The sequence below is a fragment of the Pseudophryne corroboree genome, chromosome 7, assembly GCF_028390025.1.
Source record: "Pseudophryne corroboree isolate aPseCor3 chromosome 7, aPseCor3.hap2, whole genome shotgun sequence".
Taxonomy (NCBI): Eukaryota; Metazoa; Chordata; class Amphibia; order Anura; family Myobatrachidae; genus Pseudophryne; species Pseudophryne corroboree.
Genome location: NC_086450.1, coordinates 34,620,311 through 34,642,298, shown reverse-complemented (window position 1 = coordinate 34,642,298; position 21,988 = coordinate 34,620,311). Strand labels below are relative to the sequence as shown.

General features: G+C 50.6%; 1 protein-coding gene across 1 annotated transcript in view; it reads right to left on the bottom strand.

The window, feature by feature from the left end:
- Positions 1 to 21,988, bottom strand: part of LOC134944353 (aldehyde oxidase 2-like) — a 183,723-nt gene that overhangs the window by 78,055 nt on the left and 83,680 nt on the right. Inside the window, exons 8-13 of the mRNA XM_063932933.1 lie at positions 18,533 to 18,722; positions 14,408 to 14,500; positions 12,017 to 12,186; positions 8,548 to 8,653; positions 7,975 to 8,097; positions 4,287 to 4,383 (exon numbers count right to left, since the gene is read on the bottom strand). Coding sequence (XP_063789003.1) covers positions 4,287 to 4,383; positions 7,975 to 8,097; positions 8,548 to 8,653; positions 12,017 to 12,186; positions 14,408 to 14,500; positions 18,533 to 18,722 — 779 coding nt within the window. The remainder of the gene's footprint in view (positions 1 to 4,286; positions 4,384 to 7,974; positions 8,098 to 8,547; positions 8,654 to 12,016; positions 12,187 to 14,407; positions 14,501 to 18,532; positions 18,723 to 21,988) is intronic.

Genomic DNA, 21,988 nt, shown 5'->3' with positions numbered 1-21,988 from the left:
CACTATCATCATCCTCTATCAGAAACATCAGCCCCAACCCACTACCAGCAACCACAGTGCTCAGCCCACTATCATCATCCTCTATCAGATACATCAGCCCCAACCCACTACCGGCAACCACAGCGCTCAGCCACTATCATCATCCTCAGCCCCAACCCACTACCAGCAACCACAGCACTCAGCCCACTATCATCATCCTCTATCAGAAACATCAGCCCCAACCCACTACCAGCAACCACAGCGCTCAGCCCACTATCATCATCCTCTATCAGAAACATCAGCCCCAACCCACTACCAGCAACCACAGCGCTCAGCCACTATCATCATCCTCTATCAGAAACTTCAGCCTCAACCCACTACCAGCAACCATAGCGCTCAGCCACTATCATCATCCTCTATCAGAAACATCAGCCCCAACCCACTACCAGTAACCACAGTGCTCAGCCCACTATCATCATCCTCAGCCCCAACCCACTACCAGCAACCATAGTGCTCAGCCACTATCCTCATCCTCTATCAGGAACATCAGCCCCAGCCCACTACCAGCAACCACAGCTCTCAGCACACTATCATCATCCTCTATCAGAAACACCAGCCCCAACCCACGACCAGCAACCACAGGACCCACCTCTCTATCATTACCTTCAATCCACAGCCCACTACCAGCAACCTCAGTTAACTACCAGCAGCCTCAGTCCACTACCAGCAACCTCAGCGCTCAGCCCACTATCATTAGTCTCTATCAGAACCATCAGCCCCACGCCAATGCCAGCAACCACAGGCCCTACCGCTCTATCATTACCTTCAGTCCACAGCCCACTACCAGCAACCTCAGCTAACTACCACCAGCCTCAGTCCACTACCAAAACCATTAGACCTCACCATTCTACCAGCAATCTCAGCACATTGCCATCAACATCAGCCAACCTCAGCCCTCAGACCATTATCATCAACCTCTCCCCTCTACCAGCAACCTCTCCCCTCTACCAGCAACCTTAGCCCTCTCCCCTCTACCAGCAACCTCAGCCCTCTCCCATCTTCCAGCAACCTCAGCCCTCTCCCCTCTACCAGCAACCTCAGCCCTCTCCCCTCTACCAGCAACCGCAGCCCTCTCCCCTCTACCAGCAACCTCAGCCCTCTACCAGCAACCTCAGCCCTCACCACTCTTCCGATAACTTCAGCCCTCTCCCCTCTACAGGCAACTTCAGCCCTCTCCCCTCTACCAGCAACCTCAGCCCTCTACCAGCAACCTCAGCCCTCACCACTCTCCCAGCAACTTCAGCCTTCTCCCCTCTACCAGCAACCTCAGCCCTCTCCCCTCTACCAGCAACCTCAGCCCTCTCCCCTCTACCAGCAACATCAGCCCTCTACCAGCAACCTTAGCCCTCTCCCCTCTACCAGCAACCATAGCCCTCTCCCAGCAACCACAGCCCTCTACTAGCAACCTCAGCCCTCACCCCCTACCCGCAACCTCAGCCCGCTCCCCTCTACCAGCAACTTCAGCCCTTACCACTCTACTAGCAGCCACAGCCCACTCCCCTCTACCAGCTACCTCAGCCCTCACCCCACTACTGGCAACCTCATCCCTCACCACTCTACCGGTAACTTCAGCGCACTCCCCTCTGTCAGCAACCTCACCCCTCTACCAGCAACCTTAGCCCTCTCCCCTCTACCAGCAACCATAGCCCTCTCCCAGCAACCACAGCCCTCTACTAGCAACCTCAGCCCTCACTCGCTACCCGTAACCTCAGCCCGCTCCCCTCTACCTGCAACTTCAGCCCTTACCACTCTACCAGCAGCCACAGCCCACTCCCCTCTACCAGCAACCTCAGCCCTCACCCCACTACCGGCAACCTCATCCCTCACCACTCTATCGGTAACTTCAGTGCTCTCCCCTCTACCGGCAACTTCAGCACTCACCACTCTCCCAGCAACTTCAGCCCTCTAACCTCTACCAGCAACCACAGCCCTCTCCCCTCTACAAGCAACCCCAGCTCTCTCCGCTCTATAAGCAACCCCAGCCCTCTCCCCTCTACCAGCAATGTCAGACCTCTACCAGCAACCTCAGCCCTCTCCCCTCTACCATCAACCTTAGCCTTCTCCCCTCTACCAGCAACCTCGCCCTCTCCCAGCAACCACAGTCATTTCCCCTCTACCAGCAACCTCAGCCCCCTCCCCTCTACCAGCAACCTCAGCCCTCTCCCCTCTACCAGTAATCTCAGCCCTCACCCCTCTACCAGTAACCTCAGCCCTCTCCCCTCTACCAGTAACCTCAGACCTCTCCCCTCTACCAGCAACGTCAGCCCTCTCCCCTCTACCAGCAACCTCAGCCCTCACCACTCTACCAGCAACATTAGCCCTCTTCCCTCTACCAGCAACCACAGCCCCCTCCCCTTTACCAGCAACCTCAGCCCTATCCCCTCTACCAGCAACCTCAATCCTCAGCCCTCTGCTAGCAACCTCAGCCCTCACACCTTTACCAGCAACCTCAGCCCTCACTCCCCTACCAGCAACATCACTCCTCTACCAACCTCAGCCCTCACCCCCCCTACCTGCAACCTCAGCCCGCTCCCCACTACCAGGAACCTCAGCCCTCTACTAGCAATCTCAGCCCTCACCCCCCTACCCGCAACCTCAGCCCGCTCTCCTCTACCAGCAACCTCAGCCCTCACCACTCTCCCAGCAACTTCAGCCCTCTAACCTCTACCAGCAACCACAGCCCTCTCGCCTCTACCAGCAACCACAGCCCTCTCCCCTCTTCCGGCAACCCCAGCCCTCTCCCATCTACCAGCAACCCCAGCCTTCACCACTCTACCAGCAACATTAGCACTCTTCCCTCTACCAGCAACCACAGCCCTCACCCCTCTACCAGTAACCTCAGCCCTCTCCCCTCTACCAGTAACCTCAGACCTCTCCCCTCTACCAGCAACGTCAGCCCTCTACCAGCAACCTCAGCCCTCACCACTCTACCAGCAACATTAGCCCTCTTCCCTCTACCAGCAACCACAGCCCTTTACCAGCAACCTCAGCCCTATCCCCTCTACCAGCAACCTCAATCCTCAGCCCTCTGCCAGCAACCTCAGCCCTCACACCTTTACCAGCAACCTCAGCCCTCACTCCCCTACCAGCAACATCACCCCTCTACCAACCTCAGCCCTCACCCCCCCTACCTGCAACCTCAGCCCGCTCCCCACTACCAGGAACCTCAGCCCTCTACTAGCAATCTCAGCCCTCACCCCCTACCCGCAACCTCAGCCCGCTCTCCTCTACCAGCAACCTCAGCCCTCACCACTCTCCCAGCAACTTCAGCCCTCTAACCTCTACCAGCAACCACAGCCCTCTCGCCTCTACCAGCAACCACATCCCTCTCCCCTCTTCCAGCAACCCCAGCCCTCTCCCCTCTACCAGCAACCCCAGCCTTCTCCCCTCTACTAGCAACCCCAGACCTCTACCATCAACTTCAGCCCTCATCCTTCTACCAGCAATGTCAGCCCTCTACCAGAAACCTCAGCCCTCTACCTGCAACCTCAATCCTCTCCCCTCTACCAGTAACCTCAGTCTTCTCCCCTCTACCAGAAACCTCAGCCCTCTCCCAGCAACCACAGTCCTCTCCCCTCTACCAGCAATCTCAGCCCTCTCCCAGCAACCACAGCCCTCTCCCCTTTACCAGCAACCACAGCCCTTGCTCCTCTACCAGCAACCTCAGCCCTCACCCCTCTACTAGCAACCTCAGCCATCACCCCCCTACCCGCAACTTCAGCCCGCTCCCCTCTACCAGCAACTTCAGCCCTCCCCACTCTACCGGCAACCTCAGCCCTCTCCTCTCTACCAGGAACCTCAGCCCTTGTCCCTCTACCGGGAACCTCAATCCTCAGCCCTCTGCCAGCAACCTCACCCCTCACCCCCCCCCCCACCACCACCACCAGCAACCTAAATGCCCACACCTCTACAGCTCTTATCCCTCTCTACCATCAATCTCAGCTTTCAGCCCTCTACCATCAGCCTCAGACCTCACCCCTCTACCATCCACCTCAGCCCTCTACCAGTAGCCCCAGCCCTCACCCCTCTACCATGTACCTCAGCCCTCACACCTCTACATGCAACCTTATCCCTCTACCATCAACTTCAGCTCACTACCAGCAACCTCAGCCCACGTAGATCTAGGTGACTGTGAAAACCATTCATTCATATATAAACCGAGACAGAAACGATTGCTAGATGTCATTAGGCATATACACAGATATAATGATTAATTTATACTTTGTGTGACGTCAAGGTATAGTTACCTTCCAGAATGTGATCCACACTATTAAAAGCTTCGTCCACATTTCCATACTCCAATGTTCTCGTTGGCTCGAAGAATGAATTGTGTTTAATGGCATCCTAAAAGCCACAGAGACATTTACATTTACAAACAGTACTACAGGTTGAGTATTACTTATACAAAATGCTTGGGACCAGAAGTATTTTGGAAATATTATTTTGGAATAATTGCATACCATAATGAGATATCATGATGATGGCTCCTAAGTCTAAGCACAGAATGCATTTATGTTTCATATACACCTTATACACACAGCCTGAAGGTTGTTTTAGCCAATATTTTTAAGAACTTTGGGCCTAATTCAGATCTGTTCGCTCGCTAGCGTTTTTCGCTGCGCAGCGATCAGGTAACTACTGCGCATGCATATGCACCGCAATGCGCAGGTGCGTCGTAAGGGTACAAAGCGGATCGTTGCTGTGCACTGGTTCTAGTGAAGAATCCATTCGCACAGCCGATCGCAAGGAGATTGAAAGGAAGAGGGCGTTTGTGGGTGTCAACTGACCATTTTCTGGGAGTATTTGGAAAAAGGCAGGCGTGTCGAGGCGTTTGCAGGGCGGGTGTCTGACGTCAATTTTGGGACCGGACAGGCTGATTTGATCGCAGCGGCTGAGTAAGGTCAGAGCTACTCAGAAACTGCACAAAATGTTTTTGTACCGCTCGGCTGCACAGGCGTTCACACTTGCATAGCGAAAATACACTCCCTTATAGGCGGCGACTATCTGATCGCAGCGCTGCAAAAAATAACTAGCAAGTGAACAGATCTGAATTAGGTCCTTTGTGCATTAAACAAAGTGTGTGTACAGTCACACAATTCATTTATGTTTCATATACACCTTATACACACAGCCTGAAGGTCATTTAATACAATATTTTTAATAACTTTGTGTATTAAACAAAGTTTGTGTCAGTGCCGTAACTAGGCATTTTAGCGCTGTGTGCGAGAAACGACAGTGGCGCCCCCCCATGAAAGATTGGGGTAGTGCGCGCCGCAGTCGCGCAAAAAAATTCTAGGGGCGTGGCTTCACGGGGAAGGGGCGTGGCCACAAAATAATAGCAATTCATACTACGGTGCACAGTAGTCTACATTATTCAAATTACGCTGCACAGTAGCGCCACTACACCAGGTAGAGCCCCTTTTATACATTACAGCAGACAGCGTCCCCCTTTTTACACATTGCGGCAGCCAGTCCCCCTTTTTACACATTGCGGCAGCCAGTCCCCCTTTTTACACATTGCGGCAGCCAGTCTCCCTTTTTACACATTGCGGCAGCCAGGACCCCTTCTTACACATTGCGGCAGCCAGTCCCCCTTTTTACACATTGCGGCAGCCAGTCCCCCTTTTTACACATTGCGGCAGATAGACCCTTTTTACACATTGCGGCAGCCAGTCCACCTTTTTACACATTACAGCAGCCAATCTCCCTTTTAACACATTGCGGCAGCCGGTCCTCCTTTTTACACATTGCGGCAGCCAGGACCCCTTTTTACACATTGCGGCAGCCAGGCCCCCTTTTTACACATTGCGGCAGCCAGGCCCCCTTTTTACACATTGCAGCAGCCAGTCCCATTTTTTACACATTGCGGCAGCCAGTCACATTTTACACATTGCGGCAGCCAGTCCCTCTTTTTACACATTGCAGCAGCCAGTCCCCCTTTTTACACATTGCAGCAGCCAGTCCCCCTTTTTACACATTGCAGCAGCCAGTCCCATTTTTTACACATTGCGGCAGCCAGTCCCATTTTACACATTGCGGCAGCCAGTCCCATTTTTTACACATTGCGGCAACCAGTCCCATTTTACACATTGCGGCAGCCAGTCCCATTTTACACATTGCGGCAGCCAGTCCCATTTTTTACACATAGCGGCAGCCAGTCCCATTTTACACATTGCGGCAGCCAGTCCCATTTTTTACACATTGCGGCAGCCAGTCCCATTTTTTACACATTGCGGCAGCCAGTCCCATTTTTTACACATTGCGGCAGCCAGTCCCATTTTTTACACATTGCGGCAGCCAGTCCCATTTTACACATTGCGGCAGCCAGTCCCATTTTTTACACATTGCGGCAGCCAGTCCCATTTTTTACACATTGCGGCAGCCAGTCCCATTTTTTACACATTGCGGCAGCCAGTCCCATTTTACACATTGCGGCAGCCAGTCCCATTTTTTACACATTGCGGCAGGCGGTGTCCGAGAGAGAGGGAGAGAGAGAGAGAGAGAGGGGGGGGGGGTATACTTACCTTCTCCCTGCTGACAGGCTCCTCGTGCAGCTCCCTCGGTGCAGGCAGTGAGGTGAGAAGAAGGAGGAGGGAGGGGGAGCAGGGAGCCGCAGCAGCACTATGTTATTGGTAGTAAGCGCCGCTGCAGCATCCCCCTCTCCTTCCGTATTGGCTGCCCAGCAGCCAATACGGAAGGAGAGGGGGATGCTGCAGCGGCGCTTACTACCAATAACATAGCGCTGCTGCGGCTCCCTGCTCCCCCTCCCTCCTCCTTCTCCGCTGCCCGGCGGCGACGCTGATGTCTTCTATCTTCACAGCGCGTCGCACGGCGCAGAGACTTAGAGGCGGCATGTAATGAGTCAATTTGACTCATTACATGCCGCTGGCCGTGCGCCCTCAGGGCAACTGCGCTGTGTGCCAAGCCCACTTGGCACACACGTAGTTACGGCCCTGGTTTGTGTACATTGAGCCATCAAAAAACAGAGATTTCACTATCTCACTCTCACTCAAAAAAGTCTGTATTTCGGAATATTCCGTATTTCGGAATATTTGGATATGGGAGACATATCCAAATATATAGATATATATATATAAGAGATATATAAAAAATAAAAGAACGAATGTGAAACTCCAGCTGCCGTAGCCCTTTCCTCCCCTATGGGGCTTGCTGGTATTCAGATCAGCATCAAGAGTTCAAGACCCTAAAAATGTAGTTGTGCACAGCCTGAGGATAGGTAAGTACTTTTTATTGTCTCCAGATGGCTCTGCATATATCGCCGTGCACCAGACTTGCCTGTGCATTGGACACTAGATATGCATATTAGTGTCGACTCTAGGACATTTTTGGGGCAGGGTGGATGGCATCTTTTCATTTTGAAGGAGAAAGTGTTTGAAGCGTCACTATAGCCGTGTGGCATCTTATGAATTGGGGGCGCTAAAGTGTGGCATAATATTATATGTACTATTTAAATTCTTTACCATTTGACCACCCCACCTACCCCATCAATACCAAAGGCCAACCCACATGCCCCTTCACTGCCCCACGGACCACCCCACATGTACCATCAATCCCTCTCAGACCACCCCATATGCCCCATCGAGGAGTTGGCATAACAACCAGAGGTTAGTGGTCAAAGTCCTCCTGGGTACAGTGGAGATCAGAGGAGAAGGCACCCAGGACAGCCCAATGAGTGTTGTGCAGCAGTGCAGGGTCTTGGGTGCAGCCAGCCAGCTACAGGCCTCAGTTTTGTCACACTGCAGCGCAAGAGACAGATGTGGCTCAGCGGGATCCCAGGCCCAGATTGTATAGAGCTCGTCTTGGATAGGGCACTCTCTCAGGGGCAAAGTAAGTAACGAACGTGCTGCTTTCAGGCTAACATAACATGCATACTATACAGTAGGTAATATAAATACTCATGTCCAGTCTTGTTACCTGAATAGATAGAGAAACAGGCTGTAGGTCCTCATAGACTATTCGTACACGTGACGCTGCCAGGTTAGCGTGGTTCTGGGTATTTGCTACCACCGCACAAATTGCCTGCCCAATGTAGGTCACCTAAGAGAAGTAGACAGACATGTTATAAATGGATGTACTAGACTAAGGGGCCAATTCAAACCTGATCGCTGCTTGCGTTTTCGCACAGCGGACGATCAGGTCTGAACTGCGTATGCGCCAGCACCGCAGTGGGCCGGCGCATGCCAGAGATGCGATCGGCATCTCTGCCCAGTGAGCGCCTCTGCCTGATTGACAGGCAGAGGCTTGGGCGGGGCGGCGGCGCTGGGCCGCCGTTTTGGGGGCGTTGTCCGGGAAACGCAGGCTCCGTGCAGGCTGCGACCCGGAGGGCGACGGGTAGCTCCCTGTCAGCGCGCAGGAGCTGCACTGGTAGGGAGCAACTCTTCGGGCCTAATCCAGATGCGATCGTAGCCGCGGCCCGCACCCCGCAAGGTCGCAATCAGGTCTGCATTAAGCCCTAAATTGTGTTCCCTGATGGTTTAGTAGCTGTACCTCATGTGCTGCAAGCAAATCCGGGTTGTTTAATCCGGGGACGTCTTCAGAAGTCACCACATCGATCACCCCGGGCACTTTCAGTGCTTCCTCTGTGTGTATGGACCTGACAACAGGAAGAAAAGTAAATAATAGTCTGTTCTTGTAAGCCGGGGTCAGTATGACAGTATTCTATGCAAATGACAACCCAGAGAGCTTACAATCTAGTGGAAATATTGCACAAGATTATCACTATGACAGCAGGATAGGCAATATAGGGGGCTACTGTGAGTTGGACGCAGACGCACTTGTGTGATCTATCTGAATGCGATCGTAACCTGGAAGGATGCGATCGCATTATGATTGACAGGTGGCAAGCATTTGTGAGGGGGCACCGCGGCGTTGGGAGTGGAGCAGAAAACGCTTCCCGATTGAATTGCGATCGCAATGCAGGGTGGCGCCATACATGCTGGGCGTCCTTGCCCTGTGCCGGCCAGCCCCCAGCTTGCGATTTGTTCCTTAGCAGTTTTTGCTATTTCAGCAAAAACTGCTAAGAAGTCTGAATAACCCCCATAAATCCATGTGATTGTGCAGAGGTTCCCAAACGCGTTCCTCCAGGCACCCCAACAGTCCAGGTTTTAAGGAAATCCATGCTTAGGTATAAATGACTTCCTTCGTACCTCAGGCAGTTTGATTATACCACCTGTGCACAAGCAGGGATATCCCTAATACCTGGCCAGTTGGGATGACTAGACGACCACGTTTGGGAACCACTGTGATAGGGAACATAGGGGGACATTTACTAAGCAGTGATAAGAGCAGAGAAGTGAGCCAGCCGAGAAGTGCCCATGACAACCAATCAGCACTGAAGTAACTATAATTTGCATACTATAAAATTATACAGAGCTGCTGATTGGTTGATGGGGAAACTTCTCCATTGGCTCACTTCTCCACTCTTATCACTGCTTAGTAAATGTACCCCATAGAGCCTAATTCAGGAAAAACGCAGGCATTCCCAAGCGTTTCCAGGGCAGGTGTGTGACATCAGCTCCGGCCCCGATCAGCCTGTATCGCACTGTAGGAGTATGTCCTGGGCTACGCACAGACTGCGCAAACTGGAAAAAACATCCTATGGTGAGTGAGGCGAGAACGGATTTGCAGCTGAAAGGGGTTTGCAAAGCTTTTCGCACGGCGTACGCAGACTTGCACGGGGCGGTTTTTCACTCTGTCTTGGCAGCAACTATCCGATCACAAACCTCTGCAAACTCACAGAGGAGCGTCCAGGTCTGAATTAGGCCCATAAAGTGTAAGCTCCACTGTGGCAAGGATTGATGTGAGTGACTATAATATATAGTGCTGAAGAATCTGTGTAATTATAAAATACAGATAGAAATGATACAATCTAGTACATAATGCAGGATACTATGGCCCTCATTCCGAGTTGATCGCTTGCTAGCTACTTTTTGCAGCCAGGCAAACACATAGTCGCTGCCCACGGTGGAGTGTATTTTCGCATTGAAAGTGTGCGATCGCATGTGCAGCCGAGTGGGACGAAAACGTTTTTTGCAGTTTCTGAGTAGCTCTGAACTTACTCAGCCCTTGCGATCACTTCAGCCTGTCCGGTCACGGAATTGACGTCAGATACCCGCCCTGCAAACGCCTGGACACGCCTGCGTTTTCCCAAACACTGTCAGAAAACGGTCAGTTGACACCCATAAACGCCCTCTTCCTGTCAATCTCCTTGCGATCACCTGTGCGAATGGATTAGTCGCTAGAAGCATTGCCCAGCAACGATGCTGTTTGTACCAATACACGCGCGTGCGCATTGCGGTGCATACGCATGCGCAGTAGTAACCTGATCGCTGCGCTGCGAAAATCGGCAGCGTGCGATCAACTCGGAATGACCCCCTATAAACATATAAACCAAGGTAGCAACACTGAATGTCAGGCAGCTGCTGCAAAGGCTGATAACTCCTGGGATCCATAATACATGTACATGGGGGGTAATTCCAAGTTGATCGCAGCAGGATATTTTTTAGCAGTTGGGCAAAACCATGTGCACTGCAGGGGGAGCAGATATAACATTTGCAGAGAGAGTTAGATTTGGGTGGGTTATTTTGTTTCTGTGCAGGGGAAATACTGGCTGCTTTATTTTTACACTGCAATTTAGATTGCAGATTGAACACACCACACCCAAATCTAACTCTCTCTGCACATGTTAAATCTGCCTCCCCTGCAGTGCACATGGTTTTGCCCAACTGCTAAAAAAATTCCTGCTGCAATCAACTTGGAATTACCCCCATGATGCAAACCTCATTGTACAGCTATAAGAGTCACTTCCCATACCACATATCATGTGTGAGGTACAGTTTTGGGCACATGTCTACAAGAAGGACATAGGATGATTTGGGAAGTTGAAGAAGAAGTCATAACCCTGGAGCTGGACATGTTCCTCAGTTCGGAAAAGTGAGATACATCTCCAGCACTTTAGTGTAAGGTCTGTCCCGGCATCGCATTTCATTAAAATTACGCAAAAAGAGTTGTAGAAAATATGCAGCGAAGGCAAGCGGTATATTCCAAACCACTTTCACTTTTTTTTTACGTGATACAGCGGGTGGTATTCATGTGACCGCCGGTCTGCTGACCGACAGTCACATGACCTCCTCCACCATCCCGCCGGCTCAGTATCCCGATGGTCGGCATGCCGACCAACAGCCCGCAAGGGGCTTGCTGCACTCGCACCTCCCCGCCGGGATCCCGGCGTCAGTAAGCTGCCGGGATCCCGGCGTCGGTAAGCTGACCGGCGGTCAGGAGACCGCCGGTCAGCCATACTACACCCGATACAGCCTTATGAGCCTGTCTGTGGGGCTGCGTTCTGAATCTGTGAAAATCCAGCATATCATTGATTTTACCTAAGATATAAGGGCTACTGTGCAGCTGAATCTTTGCTGAAGGGCACAATAGAGGCGTAATCAGGAAGAATGGATGACAAACACATATATAATGGCTACAAAACACTAAGGGGTCTATTCCTGAAGCAGTGAAAAGTGTGGAGAAGTGAGCCTGTGGAGAAGTTGCCCATGGCAACCAATCAGCTGCTACGTATAATTTTATAGAATGCACTTTATAAATGTTACCTCAACACCGATTGGTTGTCATGGGCAACTTCTCCACTGGCTCACTTCTCCACTCTTTTCACTGCTTCATGAATAGACCCCCAAGGGATCAATTCCATAAGCGTGAGGGTGGCGAATTGTTGTTGCAACAGTGTAAAACATCAAAATGGCAGCTGAACTTGCGGCCCCGTTCTCACCCTGGACTCATATTTCCTATGGGGATGCAAACAAAAACGCGGCGGGTTCGGAGCTACGGTAAGTGAAACTTAAAGCCTTCCATATGCAATGTGGAGATTTATAATAAGAACCCGCTGCAGTTATAAAAGCAAACAAGGCATTGGCACAAATCCCGCATCCACAGCAAAGCCGCTCACGTGATCTTAGCATGATGCCGGCGGCTGGTCACTAATGCCAGAAAATATTCTCCTTCCACAGCTGATGTGTCACCATCCTCACACTCCTCTTCCACAATGGTGTGTAGCACTGCTTTGTGCACTGACGGCTGCTCATTGTCTTCATCATATAGATGACTCTGGACTTCATCCTGCCGGGGAGGGGACACAGAGCAGTCACAGTAAATGGTTTATTCCAGGCCCAGATAAAATATTGCAATCCCGTACAATCCCCCAAACCTTATGCTTTGTGTACATCTGCGATGGTGGGGCACCTGTGCATGGCCTGCTCTGCATGCAGTGCCACCTGAGACGCAGTCTGGTGGATATAGGCTGTGACTGTTAGGGGGGCAGTGCTGCGCAGCGTTATAGGGGAGTGGCGGGGCCAGGGTCTGTGTTTCTCCCGAGTAATCTTAGGGTTGCTCTGATGGCGGTCTGTCTTTCAGATGATCAGATGCTGTGTATTAGGACGCAGCACTCAGGTCTGTGATGACGGCAGGAGGCACTTTTTTCCCCTCAGATGCCTCCTGCAGCATTACAGTATTGTCACATTGGTGCTGCTTCCAAAGATCCTTAGAGGCTCATTTATCAAAAAGTATTTGCGGGTGTTTTCGGCGGCTGACGGCAAATACTAGGTATCCCCAGAATGTATGAAGGAGGGATCACAGCAGGTATCGGAGATACCAGCTGCGATCCTTCCATTTCTGCCCGCAGCCTTCCCTCCATTGTTGTCTGCAGCCTGCCCGACGTATCAATATCCTGATTCTGGTAGCCTATTGTAGCTTATGGGCTACATATTGCGGGATGTAGTTCCGGCAGGGTTCCACAGGAACCCTCCGCCGGAAATGGCTCCTGTGCATGGCTGTCACTATGACTGCGCATGCTCAGAGGCCCGGCCACCCCGCTCGGCACATCGCAGGGACGGGCTCCTTTCAGAGCCCTTGTCCCTGCATATGCAGGATGATACATGCTGCTGATAGGATCACATATTGTAATGCCATCCTGGGCGGTAAGATGCTGCCCAGATCGCATGCAATATGCGATTCTTGATAAATGGGCCCCTAATAGGCCCTACACACTGGCCGACATCAGTCAAAGATATGAACGATCTCGTTCATAAATGAACGAGATAATGTTCATATCTTTAAGAGTGTGGAGGCACCAGCGATGAACGATGCGCAGCCCCGCGCTCATTCATCGCTGGTCCCCCGTCGGCTGTACATGCAGGCCAATATGGACGATCTCGTCCATATTTGCCTGCAATTCAATGCAGCCGGGTGACGGGGGGAGTGAAGAAACTTCACTCCCCCGTCACTGCCTCTCCGTCGCCGGGTCCGCCGTCGGCCGTATCCGCCATCGGGCAGCTCGGCGGCGGATCGGCCAATGTGTAGGGCCCTTTAGTCTTTCTACTGCTTGTTATCCCAGTAAATTCCCTGGGTCATGGGTAAATAAATCATCTGCACACTGTACTGTATGTCATTAAATGTTCCAGGCAAGGGCCATCTCTTTGTATGGGCTTAATGGGCAGTTGCCCAAGAGCCTCACGATCCTACGGGGCCCGTCGCCAAGAGCTTGTAGCCGTGGACTGGGCCACCGGGAACATGAGATTCATACAGTATGTGTCCTGCTCAGTGCTCACTCCTATCTCAGTTTAGTGGGGTTGGGTTGTCCGAAGGGATCCGCTGCTTGGCCCACAATTATTTGTGGTCCGGAGGCCGGGCTGCAGGGAAGCCAGCGCTGGCTCAGTGAGTAAAACCTGCTGTGCTGCTATAAAGAAGGAGCATTTACTTTGTGCTGCTGTCCCCATGGGACCAGAGGAGAAGGCGGAGGGGGAGGGGCGGGGGGCTTGCTGGTAAACACATATTTTTAGAAATCTCACAATAGTTTTCTATGACATGTATGTGTGTGTATATTTCTAGACAGGGAAGTGTTTATATACATAAATGCAGTAACACCCAGCACACCCTCCCCGAATCTTGCAGCCACAGGCAATAATAATCCCCCCCCCCCCCCCCCTCCTTGAGCTTGCAGCCGTGGGCAGTAATATTTGTAAAATGTATTCCCCAGTGAATTGCATTGCCCAGAGCCCACAAGGTTGTTAAGACGGCCCTGAGACACGTAATGAAGACCAGCATATTTTTTTTTATCTGTAAAAAATATGTATTCACCGGTTTAAGCACCGAGTTAAGGTGACAGGTGATGTTCACATAGCATAGCGTATGAAGTGCGTTACCTTGCCATCGGCCATTGCTGGTTGCTAAGTATCGATGGTGGATGGCCAACCCTGATACAGATAGTATATTTTATAGCTGTTCAAAAACGTATTCACATCACTCGTGTATTACTGTTAATGACATGCGCAATAATACATACTTGGTCAATATGGAAGCCGTTGGACATCCTCTCCTGCAAGTCTTTTGTTGTGTTCGTTTTGTTGCTTGATGCGGATCTTGCGCTGCGAATGTCCTGGACAAGGGAATAAACATTCAAAATGATAAAGGACAAGTCTACAGGTGTACAGTATACAGCAGGTCCCTGCGGAATGATGGGTGATGAGTGATGACAATAGGTCTCAGGAACGCCAAATACAAGTCATTACTTTAACATTACCACTATGTGTCTATAAAGTGTTTTACCAAGGTGAGACACACTGAGAGTCACCAGTATGGTGTGGATAATTTCTATACAGTTCTACCTAATATAGACAAATTACATCAAGCAGTGCGACAGGGTGGTCTTCTGTATGCCGAATGTCGGGATCCCGGCGCACAGTATACCGGCGCCGGAATCCCGACACCCAGCATACCGACAACTATTCTCCCTCGTGGGGGTCCACGACCCCCCTGGAGGGAGAATAAAATAGTGTGGCGCGCATAGCGCGCCACCGTGCCCGCTGCGTGGCGAGCGCAGCATGGCGAGCGCAGCATGGCGAGCGCAGCGAGCCCGCAAGGGGCTCCTTTGCGCTCCTTTGCGCTCGCCACGCTGTCGGTATGCCGGCAGTCGGGCTCCCGGCGCCGGTATGCTGGTCGCCGGGAGCCCGAGCGCCGGCATACCGTACTACACCCCGACAGGGTGGTCTTCTGTACAGGTAAAAGACAGAAGTTTTCAAAGATCTACTAGAATCTAAGGTTCTAGAATTAAATGATTCGGGTAGGTAGTTCCAAAAAACAGGGGGGGAGAAAGGAATAGTCTTTATTGAATTCAGGGTTCATTAATATTATTATCATAGATTTGCAAGGCCCACAGTGCTCCATAGCGTCACCCAGTGGGGGAAAACAGGTACATCATGCATACATTCAAACATGCATACATACTGTACATACATACTGGAAAACATGCAAGGTAGACAGTATGAATGCAGACAGAATAAGGGAGGTGCTGCCCGAAAGACAGCATGCATTCTAATTGGAAGCTGAAGCAAGAGGAGCGAATGGGGTAGTCCTAAGGGTGCATCGGTCTGGTTTGTCTAGGTGGAAGTAGGGCAGTCTAAAAGAGAGGGTGCTTAGAGAGCATTTAAACATTTGAGGACTATGGGAGAGTCTGATCGAGTGCTACTGGGACTACCATAAGTGGGCAGCAGCAGGTGCGAGCGAGGGGAAGTAATCACAGAATCGACAGCATCTATGTTTATTCCGGAATGTTAGTGCCAGGTTAACATGCTAGGTTAACTGGATTGCCCGTACACCTTTGATATGGTTAACATGTAGCAGAATGATATGAGAGGGTGGTCTTCAGTTTGCCAGCTGCCGGGATCCCGGCGCACAGTATACCAACGCCGGAATCCCGACAGCCGGCATACTACACCTTTTCTCGCTCTTGGGGGTCCACGACCCCCCTGGAGGGAGAATAGATAGCGTGGCGCACATAGCTCGCCACCGGGCCCGCAGCGTGGTGAGCGCAGCGAGTCCGCAAGGGAATCATTTGTGCTCGCCCAGCTGTCGGTATTCCGGCGCCGGTATGCTGGTCGCCGGGAGCCCGCCCGCTGGCATACCCTACTACACCCATATGAGATATGAGATGTATGACAAGGTGGTGGTGTGCGGAGGCTTTGTAGGTATGGGCAGGGTCGGGCTGGCCCACAGGGGTACATAGGAAACACCTGTGGGCCCTACTACCTGAAGGCCCATCCCCTCCTCTAGGAATCAGGTGCACTTGAATTATGCACTATACATATGCTACTGCATATTTTTCTACAGGGGATTGCTGTTATTAATCTGGTGCATTATCATGCATGGACTATCAGTATTTACTGTATATAATTATCAAGGACCTAAGCACTCTCAAATGGTTAACCATGCCTCTGTAATGGCTTGCCACATGGGCCCCTACCACTGCATTATCCCGGTGGGCCCTCCATGCCACAGTCCAATACTGGGCAAGGGACACTCATTCGAACTGGATTCTGGAGGAAACAGGCAGCCAGCAGGTGAGGAACAGTCGGAGAGGATGATCAGTCTTGCTGCGCCAATTAAGATGGATCAAAGCATGTATAGATGGGTGAGTGGAATGCCATAAAGGGGGAGGTTACAGAAGTCAAGGTGGGAAATGAACATGAATAAGAGTATTGTGAGCATTCTGGGTAAGAAAAGGATGTATTCTGGCATTACTCAGGAGACTTAAGAAAGTGTGGCGTTATTAATGGTGAAATATTTGCAGAGAGGTGGGGAAAATGTAGATCTCCGTTTTGGACATGGTCAGCTTTAGGCAACATTAGGACATCCATGTGGAGACTGCTTGGGGTTATACAAGACAGTACAGAAGAGAAGAGCCAGATTTGGTGTTGTCAGTGTAGGTGTGGCATTGGAGGTCCAATGAGTGAATTAGCTCTCCAATCTGGCTTTACTTCAAACAAATTGCACTGAAATCACATCGGTTCCAGAAAACCCGAATCTATGACATGCGACGACCTTAGCCTTTCCTGTAAGTAGAACATTGATCACTTTTGTGAGTGCAGTCTCAGTAGAATGTTGGGGCAGAAGTGTGATTACAGAGAGAGGGGAACAGAAGAGCGAAAGTGACAGAGAAGGTTGTACACAAAGTGCACAGGTAGTATAGAGGCAATGTCGAGGGGATAAAAAGGAGGGTAGAGGCTGAGGGAATGGAGAAGTTGGGGTTAAGGGGACAGGTTGTAGGTGAGATGATGAGATGAGTGCAAAGACTTCGTCTTTGATTACTGGATGAAATTAATGGAGAATGGATTTGTCAAGGAACTGGGAAACCGGACCTGGGGCACACTCAATGACAGTAATACAAAGTGTAGATAAGAAAATACACAAGGGGGGTTCTAGGTATATGACTCTGAAGGTGCAGTGTGGAGAAAGTAGGTTCTATCACCTTGTCTATTTCCTGGATGGGGAGCGTGGCTGAGAAAAAGTCCCCCAGGGGATATACAGGATATATGGTGTCACGGGAGGCAAGCCATGTTTGTGTACTAGCAAGAAGGTGGAGGTGTTTTGAAATGAAAAGATCTTTAACAGATATGAGGTTGTTACAAACAGATCTCACATTTCAAAGTGCCTGGGATTAAGGGAGTGAGGGTTGTGGGACGGTTGTTATTCCACAGACTCGGGTATATGGGAAATCAATGGTGCAATGCCTTTTTATAAGGTTTGGAGGAGCAGCTGGGATGTCACGGGTTAGGCAAACTGCCGGCAGACACCGCCAGCCCCTTCAATTAATGAAAGATGCAGATGCCACTGTGCAGTGCTGAGTGCCAGTGCTCATACACTCACTGTAAGTGGGTGGCGCACACAGTGACTGATGTGCCCTAGAGGCAATGGAGAAGGTGCCCCCTTCACGGCTGGAGCCCGGTGGCAACCGACTCCATTGTCTCCGGGACTTCTGCCACTGCTCTCCCCTCTCTCCTCTCAGCACCATGGTCTGGAAAAGGAATCCTCATCACAAATAAACGAAGGGGCTAATTGAATATGGGCAGCATGCACAAGCTGCTCTTTCTCTGCGTGTTTAAGCAGGAAATTTGCAAAGGCAATGCTATTCACAGCAGAACATGGTGTGCCGCGTAGCAGCGGATATTGCATGCCTAAAGTCGGGTACACACCTAATCGGCTGGAACGAGAAATTGTCATATCGTTTAGTGTGTATGCCAGATTGCGCACTAACCGCGGATCACATACGAGATCTTTTGGTTGGCCGTGCTGCACGGTCAATCAAAAAACATCATATGCGGCGTTGGGCATGTTGATGAAATATGAAATTAAATGTCGTTCATTACATCGTGCAGTGTGTACGGGCAATCTGGCATGGTGCAGGACGAAGTAAAATTATCCTGACCATCGGCCCGATTGCTTGTTGCTAAGATGTATATCCGGCCTTAGTCTTCCATTATCAATTGTTCCGGCACAACAGGGTACAATGCTGAACACTGCACAACCCTAGCCTGGAGACTGAGCAGACAAAGCATATCTGCAATCTGCAGTCTGTGGTTGGGGTGACGGATGGTTTAGTCTTTGAATCACAAACAAACAAGTTACGACTTACAGAGGCGTCATTGTGTGGAAAGTGGATTTCTTTCTTTAGCTCCTTTGACACTTGGAGGTAGAACTTGAACAAGAAGCTGATAGTCAGAGTTCTCTCGTAATCCAACATCGGAACCAGGGGCGATTCCTGTAGAGGTATCTCTTCCAAGAATAATCTACAAGCTTCATCAAGCATCGCTTCATTCCAGCGCCTGTGAGAAACAAGTCTTACGTCATACATATTTTCTACCTCACGTATTGCTATGTACTGTAAGTTTTCAACAAATAGACAAAATTGACAAAACCAAATCAAAAAGTTCATGTGAAATGACTAAAGAGCAAACATATTTAGACTTGTTGCACGTTAAGGACCTATTCAAGTTCATTGTGGCCATGGCCTTGGACGGAAGCATAGGACTTCATCTGAAAACATTTGTGTAGCGTCTGAAGTAGCAAGTAGTTGAGTCTGTATCAGATCTCCAGCACACGGAGACAAAAGCGTAAGAGGGCAGACAAGAGCCAAGACAAAAGAGCTCCTGCAATGGACTAGTGATGAGCACCGGAAATTTTTTGTGTTTTGTGTTTTGGTTTTGGGTTCGGTTCCGCGGCCGTGTTTTGGGTTCGAACGCGTTTTGGCAAAACCTCACCGAATTTTTTTTGTCGGATTCGGGTGTGTTTTGGATTCGGGTGTTTTTTTCAAAAAACCCTAAAAAACAGCTTAAATCATAGAATTTGGGGGTCATTTTGATCCCAAAGTATTATTAACCTCAATAACCATAATTTCCACTCATTTTCAGTCTATTCTGAACACCTCACACCTCACAATATTATTTTTAGTCCTAAAATTTGCACCGAGGTCGCTGGATGACTAAGCTCAGCGACCCAAGTGGCCGACACAAACACCTGGCCCATCTAGGAGTGGCACTGCAGTGTCACGCAGGATGGCCCTTCCAAAAAACACCCCCCAAACAGCACATGACGCAAAGAAAAAAAGAGGCGCAATGAGGTAGCTGTGTGACTAAGATAAGCGACCCAAGTGGCCGACACAAACACCTGGCCCATCTAGGAGTGGCACTGCAGTGTCACGCAGGATGGCCCTTCCAAAAACTACTCCCCAAACAGCACATGACGCAAAGAAAAATTAAAGAAAAAAGAGGTGCAAGATGGAATTGTCCTTGGGCCCTCCCACCCACCCTTATGTTGTATAAACAGGACATGCACACTTTAACCAACCCATCATTTCAGTGACAGGGTCTGCCACACGACTGTGACTGAAATGACGGGTTGGTTTGGACCCCCACCAAAAAAGAAGCAATTTATCTCTCCTTGCACAAACTGGCTCTACAGAGGCAAGATGTCCACCTCATCATCATCCTCCGATATATCACCGTGTACATCCCCCTCCTCACAGATTATCAATTCGTCCCCACTGGAATCCACCATCTCAGCTCCCTGTGTACTTTGTGGAGGCAATTGCTGCTGGTGAATGTCTCCACGGAGGAATTGATTATAATTCATTTTAATGAACATCATCTTCTCCACATTTTCTGGATGTAACCTCGTATGCCGATTGCTGACAAGGTGAGCGGCGGCACTAAACACTCTTTCGGAGTACACACTTGTGGGAGGGCAACTTAGGTAGAATAAAGCCAGTTTGTGCAAGGGCCTCCAAATTGCCTCTTTTTCCTGCCAGTATAAGTACGGACTGTCTGACGTGCCTACTTGGATGCGGTCACTCATATAATCCTCCACCATTCTTTCAATGGGGAGAGAATCATATGCAGTGACAGTAGACGACATGTCCGTAATCGTTGTCAGGTCCTTCAGTCCGGACCAGATGTCAGCATCAGCAGTCGCTCCAGACTGCCCTGCATCACCGCCAGCGGGTGGGCTCGGAATTCTGAGCCTTTTCCTCGCACCCCCAGTTGCGGGAGAATGTGAAGGAGGAGATGTTGACAGGTCGCGTTCCGCTTGACTTGACAATTTTCTCACCAGCAGTTCTTTGAACCCCAGCAGACTTGTGTCTGCCGGAAAGAGAGATCCAAGGTAGGTGTTAAATCTAGGATCGAGCACGGTGGACAAAATGTAGTGCTCTGATTTCAACAGACTGACCACCCGTGAATCCTTGTTAAGCGAATTAAGGGCTCCATCCACAAGTCCCACATGCCTAGCGGAATCGCTCTGTGTTAGCTCCTCCTTCAATGTCTCCAGCTTCTTCTGCAAAAGCCTGATGAGGGGAATGACCTGACTCAGGCTGGCAGTGTCTGAACTGACTTCACGTGTGGCAAGTTCAAAAGGTTGCAGAACCTTGCACAACGTTGAAATCATTCTCCACTGCGCTTGAGACAGGTGCATTCCACCTCCTATATCGTGCTCAGTTGTATAGGCTTGAATGGCCTTTTGCTGCTCCTCCAACCTCTGAAGCATATAGAGGGTTGAATTCCACCTCGTTACCACTTCTTGCTTCAGATGATGGCAGGGCAGGTTCAGGCGTTTTTGGTGGTGCTCCAGTCTTCTGTACGTGGTGCCTGTACGCCGAAAGTGTGCCGCAATTCTTCTGGCCACCGACAGCATCTCTTGCACGCCCCTGTCGGTTTTTAAATAATTCTGCACCACCAAATTCAAGGTATGTGCAAAACATGGGACGTGCTGGAATTTGCCCAGATTTAATGCACACACAATATTGCTGGCGTTGTCCGATGCCACAAATCCACAGGAGAGTCCAATTGGGGTAAGCCATTCTGCGATGATCTTCCTCAGTTGCCGTAAGAGGTTTTCAGCTGTGTGCGTATTCTGGAAAGCGGTGATACAAAGCGTAGCCTGCCTAGGAAAGAGTTGGCGTTTGCGAGATGCTGCTACTGGTGCCGCCGCTGCTGTTCTTGCGGCGGGAGTCAATACATCTACCCAGTGGGCTGTCACAGTCATATAGTCCTGAGTCTGCCCTGCTCCACTTGTCCACATGTCCGTGGTTAAGTGGACATTGGGTACAACTGCATTTTTTAGGACACTGGTGAGTCTTTTTCTGAGGTCTGTGTACATTTTCGGTATCGCCTGCCTAGAGAAATGGAACCTAGATGGTATTTGGTACCGGGGACACAGTACCTCCAACAAGTCTCTAGTTGGCTCTGCAGTAATGATGGATACCGGAACCACGTTTCTCACCGCCCAGGATGCCAAGGCCTCAGTTATCCGCTTTGCAGCAGGATGACTGCTGTGATATTTCATCTTCCTCGCAAAGGACTGTTGGACAGTCAATTGCTTGGTGGAAGTAGTAAAAGTGGTCTTACGACTTCCCCTCTGGGATGACGATCGACTCCCAGCAGCAACAACAGCAGCGCCAGCAGCAGTAGGCGTTACACGCAAGGATGCATCGGAGGAATCCCAGGCAGGAGAGGACTCGTCATAATTGCCAGTGACATGGCCTGCAGGACTATTGGCATTCCTGGGGAAGGAGGAAATTGACACTGAGGGAGTTGGT